Source organism: Solanum pennellii, chromosome 4, assembly GCF_001406875.1.
Source record: "Solanum pennellii chromosome 4, SPENNV200".
NCBI lineage: Eukaryota > Viridiplantae > Streptophyta > Magnoliopsida > Solanales > Solanaceae > Solanum > Solanum pennellii.
Genome location: NC_028640.1, coordinates 52236486 through 52245157, shown reverse-complemented (window position 1 = coordinate 52245157; position 8672 = coordinate 52236486). Strand labels below are relative to the sequence as shown.

The 8672-nt window shown below is 34.1% G+C and overlaps 1 protein-coding gene across 1 annotated transcript in view; it reads right to left on the bottom strand.

Annotated features, from left to right (window-relative positions):
* LOC107018188 (sporulation protein RMD1) overlaps positions 1 to 5664 on the bottom strand; it is a 9662-nt gene extending 3998 nt beyond the window's left edge. Inside the window, exons 1-5 of the mRNA XM_015218603.1 lie at positions 5130 to 5664; positions 4946 to 5057; positions 2453 to 2612; positions 1179 to 1327; positions 941 to 1092 (exon numbers count right to left, since the gene is read on the bottom strand). Coding sequence (XP_015074089.1) covers positions 941 to 1092; positions 1179 to 1327; positions 2453 to 2612; positions 4946 to 5057; positions 5130 to 5524 — 968 coding nt within the window. The 5' untranslated portion in view covers positions 5525 to 5664. The remainder of the gene's footprint in view (positions 1 to 940; positions 1093 to 1178; positions 1328 to 2452; positions 2613 to 4945; positions 5058 to 5129) is intronic.
* Between the last annotated feature and the right edge of the window lie 3008 nt (positions 5665 to 8672).

Here is an 8672-nt window from a genome sequence, read left to right as displayed (position 1 = left end):
GGGGGGGGGGGGTTTGTACTCTCTACTATTGGAACTATTTCTGGAAAAGTACCATCCCCACCAAGGTAAAATGCTTTACTTGACCAGTGATTAAGAGGGCATGTCTAACTCAAGAAGTTCTGTAGAAGAAAGGGAGACGGTTCCTAGATGCTTTGTGTGTAACACTACAGGAGAGACAAACAAGCATCTCTTCCTACGTTGCGGCTTCAGTCACTCAGTTGTGGAATCTCTTCCTCAACATATTAAGTTACATCTGGACCATGCCAGAGCACACATCAGATCTATCAAGTAGTTGGATTAGGAGGGGAGGTAGTAGTAAGAGTCGGAAGAAATGGTGGAGATTAGTCCCATCATGCATATGGTGGTCAGTATGGCTGTAAAGAAGTGGTATATTTTTTGAGGATAGGCCCAATTTCATTCATAAAGTGAAATGGAATTGCATTGAATCCTTACTTTTTTGGTGTAAACAATTGTGTACAGTTGATATAGATCAGATAGTAGACCAAATAGGAGACTTGTAATTGATGATATTCCATTTTGGAGGTGGCCAGCATGCCCTTAATACTTAATACTGAAGAATACAACCTTACCTGTTTCAAAATATGAATTCAACTATAAAAGAAGAAAGATTGAAAGAGCAGACACGAAAAAGTTACAAACTTTTTCCAGAACATGAATGACTAATTGGGGTCAACAATTAACTTTTGTTTCTCATAAAAACGGCCCCCAGTTCTTGGATTGAAATAATAATAAGTATTAGAAAAAAACAAAGCACATTTCCAGGCCACTTCCACTTTACAAAAGTTCCCTAGTTCCCAGATAGAAAAAAGTTAATTTCTATACCAACTCTTCCAAATCACAATATTGATATAATAGGGAAACAGAAAAAGGAAGAAGAAATAAAGAAATTCATGACATAGCTAAATAGATGCAAATATACCTCTCAAAAAGTCCAAGCTTAAGAATCACATCAGCAAGATTAGAATTTGCCTTGCCAACCAGTTGGAAAAGCTTTTTTCTCTCCATTGTGAAAGTTCCAGTCTTTTCCATTCCACGATTGATGTCCGTAAACTCTGCAACCATTCCATCAACCTGGAATGGTAGAGGATACTAGTCAGAAAGTTACTACAACTAAGAACCTTCTCAGGCTGATCACATATAAGTTGGAAGACACCTACTTGGCGAACATAATAATCAAGAGCAATACTTTGACCAAGAACACTTCCAATGGTTCGGATACCATCTATATTCATATATTGCAACATTATGTAGTCCAATCCACCTTGCATCCATGTGCTCAAAGTTGGCTTCTCTCTTACCTCATATTCTAAAGTTCCACAAAATAGACATCAGTGAGTGTCCAGAAAACTTTTGTTCTTAAAAGAGATGAGAGAATTGAATCTCACTCAAAGTTGGTAAAGAAACACATGAGATGACTTAAATATTAGATTCCAAAAAGGACTAAGAACACAAATCTACACAAATAAGGGAATGATCAGTTACATTTTTTTTATGACAAGGGAAATTCGCAGCCTCTACCCTTTGGGTGCGCCATAGGGTAAAACCCCCTCTCCTATGCAATAGCTCGCAAACCACCCAGGAGAGTTAACCCGGGGAATGATCATTTAGATACACAATTATCCAATGTACTTAATAACGAAAAATTATTTCAAGTAGCCAAAATTTGCTAGATCAAGAACTAACATGCAATCTCAGTATGACACACACTTCAGTTGATTAGTATAAAGGAAAATAATTAAAATGCACTCCAAATCCTAACAGGAGTGTTATTCAGTTTGTGACACTTCCCCGAGAGGTCATCAATTAATGGGAAACTGAGTTTTAGGAAGTGAAGAGATTCTTCCATGAAATTCCATAATATTTGTCTGTTCTATTTATAACAGGCCTGAATCAGCATGTTAGAAGAAGAAGAAAAAAATGGAGGTCTGAAATTGAAAATAAAGTCACTATTGATGCCAAAAAAAAAACTTTAGCATATGAATGAAAAATGTCATTTGGATCTCTCCCAAAAAAAATAAAAGGGGGCTGATTTGACTGTTAAATTCCTAATCACATCCACCCCTCCCTGGGAAAGTAAAAATGTCTCTCTCTTTGCTTTTTTCCCAGAAAGTTCTACTCGGTCAATCCTTTGAGGAGAAAGCAAAAGTTAGAATTGGCAGCAGAACTGAAGATCCAGAGGTCACTTGTGTTTCTTGTTTTTAAACAAAACCAACTCAAATCCAAATTCCTGATATCAACATGCAACCTTGTCATAAAACATTTACTACCTCAAAAATATGTAGTTCCATTAGTGATGGTTTCAGAAGTAAAAGAAAGAATAAGAATAATAAACATTTGTCCAAAAGAATAAGAAAAATGAACATACTATATAACAAATTTAAAATGCATCATAAAGCATTTTGTAGCTTGAATCATTCTCACATAAACTCACCATCCTTTCTCATCTCCGGCAATAACCCTGAAGCATGTCTCTCGACAATCTTCAGGTATCCATCAACCTCGTGATCGGAAACATTAAACAAGACAATCGAGCCATATTGAAAAACTACCATGTAACAGCAGTCACTGCCACTTAAGTTGGCACCTAATGCCTGAAAGCATAACACATAAAAATTATATTAGGAAAAAATACATTAACACTAACAAGTAATATTAGAATTTATTATATGCTTATTTAGCAAGGACAAACAAAAACAAGACCACCTCAATCCAAAAACGTCTGCACTAAAAGAAAAACAGAAATCTTCAAAAACAAACCTGCACAGGAGCAAGCTTGGGGAAAAAAGTATAACATGGGAAAGGAAAGGAAAATGTCAGGCAAAAAAACTTTTAGCCCAATGCCTTCAAACAGAACAAACATCAATCAATCAACCACACCTTGATTGCAAACTGGCTGGGGTGGTTATGTATATCTACTATATCCATTCTATTGTAATAAGATCTATTTCATCGCAATACTAACAAATTAGTCTCTTAATGCAAATCAGGAGTTATCTAAAACTACTAAAATCCATCATTCACTTCCTACATTGACATGCAACTCTTTCAACCATATTGTTAAAAACTCCTAGATATAACAAAAATTTCCAATGAGGCAGATGTGGTCAATCAAAGTGAACTCATGTTCACAGTGATTCACTACGTTGAATTGTAGATGGTCTAGTTTCTACCTGTTGCAAACAGATAGAGAAGGTCTATTGTCTGCAGACATCAGGAAAAATTCCTATTTCTGGTAAAATTAGATCATGAATCTGGAAAGGTAATTGACGAACGATCAGCCAGAACTTAACAACATCCAGAAATTAGATCATGAATCTGGCTAGATTGCAACAAGGCAAATACAAAATGATCTCAACTACAAACCAAAGAAGAACAATTTGCACTGTGGCAGTTAGACATATAAGTGCTCCTCTGTAAATATGCAATCTTCAACATTTATACTTCAAGAACATATCACCAGTCCATGCCTCTTTTGGGGGAGCATGAATTTGAAGCTGAGAACATTGAAGATGCTCCAGTCACTATTGTCAAGTAGATAAAGAGGACATCATACTCCCAGTTAAAATAGCAAACCAGTCTTGCACAAGAAGAACAGAGAAGGGTAATTTATATATTTCATCTTGCTGACGCTTTATCATTTTGAGTGCTTATCATGCTACATATAACAGATCCATACATGTTATGGTCCATAAAAATATATAGCTTCATGCATTACAAAATCACAATTCAAGTGCCTACAACTTTAAAGATAAAAAGTGAAAGAATGCTACAATCTATCAGCAACTTTGTAGGCAATTGCAGCAAACACCTCTGTACTGGTTACCCTCTTCTTCTTTTTTGTAAAAAATAAAATACTAATGATCTTCGCTTAAAAAAATTGGTAAGTGTTTATTGTTTCCAAATTTTCAGGACGAAAATTTCAACCACATCTGAAAAACCCCACTTTATCCTGGAAGATACAAGATTGTTTGATGAGCCAAACTACCCCCCCATGACTCAACTTGATATTATCTACCCGTGAGTATCACAAGCTACTTCTAGATTCTCGTGATGCTCATCAAGATGTAGTTATAGTAACTTTTGATATAAATACCTGCTCCAGCAAGAGGATAACGCTACAATGGCTGAGGAGAGAAGAGTGTTGAGTACATTAATGTAGAATGAGCAGGACCACACTGTGATAAGGATCTATTCCTGGATACGCTATATCTTAGTTGGAGATAATTTAGTGTCATGGAAAAGGAGGAAACATATGTAATTGCATATTATAGTGCAGTGCAAACTCAGAAAATCAAACTATAATGGTGGAAAATGTATAAAGAGCAAGCAACTACTCAACGAAAATTTGGATAAGTAAGGTATTACTTGAGGTTGACTGTAATATTTATCAATCACTTCATATTGTATCAAATCCAATGCTTTATAAGAGAATCAAACACATAATTGACTGTGACTTTGCAAGGGAAAAGATAGCTTAGGAGACATAGTCTAAAAGATTGCAATTTCAAATGGTCAGCCTGTAGAATTATTCACAAAATCCCTCTATCGGCACCCGAACTAGCCATATATATAACAAACTCGGTCCCTATAATTTTTATTCACCAACCTGAAGAGGAGTGACAGGTAGAGGGTGAAAACAAATTGGACTTGGATAGAAAAGTGAGTAGACACATAGCGAACGAAGAAATGCAAATACAAACACCACAGAGTGTAAGTATAAAGAGTAACAAACATTCTCTCAACCTTTTCTTCCATTACTCTTCTAACAGATACATTTCCATAAAATCAACCAAACAAGGTTCAAAACATCAAAGTAACCTTCATAATCATGTATGTCCAAACTACTTGTGCAAATACACTGGATGTAACCGTAAGCAAAATTATACAAATAAAAGCGCAGAAGATAGACAAAAGACACACTCACACTGGCAGCCTTCTTAGTATCCCCAAATCTTAAAACAACATAATTTGTCATTCGAGAGGAAGGTGGAATAAAATTCTGCTTGTTCTGTTCCACTAAGCTCCTCAAATCCACACTGCAAAAACTTCCAATCAATATTTTCCAATTTTGAACAAAAACGAAATGAAAGAAACAGATAGAGACAAACCTAGTAGAGAAAAAGAATGCCCTAACAGGAATATACGGCTTAACAGCTGTAGCACTAGCATCATCATCATCTTCTTCCCTCTCCAAACACAATTCCTCAGCTTCTGCGATCTCCGAGCACGAAACGGTGTCCCAATCGACCGTGTGCGGTGAAGACGATATTGAAGAGAGACATTTAGCCACAGCGTAACTAGGATTCTTACTAGAGGAAATGAAACCTTGGTTCAAAGAATACGATTGTCGTCGGAGAATGAGGGAAAAAGTTAGAGTAATCGGACGATGAGAATTTTGTAGGTTTCGAGAGAGAGTGTGGAGAAGAGAAGGGTTTGTTGTGGAGTGAGTGAAGAGAGTTTGAAAAGCTTTGTTGAGAGAAGGAATGGCAGTAACAGACTTCATAGGAGCAGCTTGGAGAAGAAAGAGAAGCAATGAAGTGGTTTATGGGTCTCCACTCTCCACACTGTCCTCAAGGTTTTCAGCCGCATTTTCTAAATGAATGGGCAGGTTGGGTGTTATAGTAGTTCTCTTCTTTTTTCCCCACAAATGGCTTTTTCTTCAAGTTAAGCTAGAGTTTGGCCATAAGTATTCAAATATTTTTGGCAAATATTATTTGGATGAAAATTTGGGTGAAATTTCACCATGTGTTTGGCCATAGTATTTGTGAAACATATTTCATTCTTTTAAGAAATATGATTTATACCTATAAGTTTTTAAAACTATCAAAACTAACCATAAATTTGTCTTACATAGCAAAATAGAAATCTCGATTTTCAATTTTCTCAAAAAACTCATTCCTAACTTCTATTAATCGTGGACCACTGATGGCATAACCTTTAAATCAGGACATCCTCGCATCATCATGCAAGACACTTATAAGGATTGATGTTTCTTCATTAGTCCATTTATCAACCGCTGAACCACGTGATTTATTCATTTTTTTACGTTTCTACAATACAACATCAACATGACAACACATCATATGCATAACTTTATTTTTTTTGGAGTGCACAAAATCTGAAAGCATGTCTTTTCTAAAAATGAAAGACGTACGAACACGATTGAAAGTATATTACCCTGTTAACCGGAAAAGGTGAAGTCATAGAGTTCTCGTCGGAAATATCAAAACCAACTTCAGGAATAATGGGCATTACAAAACTTAACAAACAAGCCCGAAAAATTAGTTGCGCCAGTCTAATGAAAAAATAAAACACAAGGAGAAAAGATTCTTATCATTCGTAACTCTTAAACCTAGACAAGAGAACATATTCATACAAATCAATTCAAGCAAGTTTAATGTAAACGAAATTCACTATAAGAAAAAATATGTAGATTTTTACAAATAACCTTCAATTTGTTTCTCCACTGAGGACTGCCACAGGCTTTTACTATGGTTGTTCAACTAATTTTTTGAATATAAAAGTCCATATACATATATGCTCTATATAATAGAAAAGTCTACTAATTGAGTTAGTTGGCAGATGGGGAGCTAATTGAATTGGTTGGTGTTAATAAATCGATTATTTTTGTAAAATATATAAGTTAGGTGTAAAAATTGAATTTCTAAAACTTTCCAAATAATGAAATTTTCTCAAATACTAGAAAAAACTAGTATTTGGAAATTTGGAATATTTGCCAAAAAAATTTGCCAAATAATGAAAAAGTGTATGGACAAACAAAATTTGCCAAGTTCTTTCCCAAGTTTTACTTGTAAAGTCTATGGCCAAACGGGCTTGTCTGCTTTCCTTTTTAGATTTGTGGTGTGTTTGGTAAGAAAGGAAAATATTTTTTAATTTTTTCATGTTTAGTTGTAGGGGTGTGCATCGGCCGGTTCGGTTTGATTTTATGTATTATTGGTTTGATTTATCGGTTTTCGATTTTAAATAAGCTAATCTGATAACAAACCAATAAGATATTATTTATCGGTTTATCGGTTTTGATAGTTATGGTTCGGTTTTTCCTTTACCCAATAAGAAAATATCCGTCAAATATTATATGACTTCTTACGTAACTAAATATTGTACGAAGGTTATAATTACATGTCACCGCCAAAACATAGTACGAACCTTTACAAACTTGCAAATGCTACAACCTACAATTACAAACTAAAACTAAAATCAACTAGTCCAACAAGACTAAAACTAAAATCAAAAGCTACAATTGTGAAACCTTACATTAGTTTTTAGGTTTTTAGTAAATAATAAAAACTAGTAAAGCGGCCTAGTGTGAGATAGATAGAGTATTAATAATTTGATATAGTTATAGTGTCTAGTTATATATTAAATTATTAGGGAGGGTAAAATAGTAAATTATTACTATCTTATTGGGTTATCGGTTTATCCAATAACCCAATAGTAAAACCCAATATTGAACTAATAACCCAATAACTTTTTTTATAAACCCATTAAAAACTCAATAACCCAGTTACCCAACAACAACAACCCTATAATATTTTTTCGGTTCGGTTTTTGCACACCCCTATTTAGTTGGCTTAATGTTTTCCAAATTAATTTATTTTTCTCAGATTTAAGAAAAATGATAATCCTTCAAAAATTAAGAAAAACATTTTTCGAAACTCTTTTTTTTTTTAAAAAAGACCTATTGAGCGAATTTTTTTATGAGTAACTTTCACATATAACAAACATAAAAATCATATTTGTATGTTATTTTGCACAATTACGCTCCATAATAAACATAAATATGTATATCTCGCTACACATATACAAAAAAATAGTTATATCATTTTGGAAAGGGATCAAAAAGAAACAAATCTAGCCAAGTCCAAAAAAAATTAAAAGAGTAAAAACAAACAATTAAAATTGTTTCTGGAAATGTTGTTGGCTTAAACTGTAGATTTAGGAAAGTGAAAACTCTTTCATTTTCAACTCCCAATCGCCGATGTTCTATTTGAATGAAATTCGCCGGATATGTCTAATGTGATTCTCTCCTAAGGTAATCTTCTAAATTCTTCCTTCATTCTTTAGTATTTTATTGCACATAAGTCTCGAAGTTGTTGTGTTATACTCTATGTGTGTTAGATATGTTTTCTTCTTTACTTCGTCTCACTTGGAGTCCTTGTAGCTTTATTAGATTTGTGAAAAATTGATTGAGCTGTTGTAATTTATGTGATTGAGTCTCATAATAAGTTGTGATTTAAGCCTTAAACTTGATATGAATTAGCATATAAGGTCTGTGAGTTTCTTATTTGGATCTATCAAGTAATGTATATTGTCGTTCCTTCGTCCCTCTCACAATCATGCTTAAATTCACGATTCCTATTGCTTAAATTTTAAAAACTTTCTTTCTTGCCTGAATAGATTAGCAAAGGAATTAAATTCAGACCTTCTTAATTGTCTAGTGCATAATTAGCTATACAATCTGCTAGATTATTTCCTTCTCAGTAAACACGTTGCATTTGAACTTTGCAACGTTATAATGAGTATCATGTATATTTATCTATGATTACTATATTCCAAGGTACTTTTCATACTTTAATGAGAACTTTTCTTAACACTAGAGAGTCAGTTTCCAAGCAAAGGTATCGCCTCTG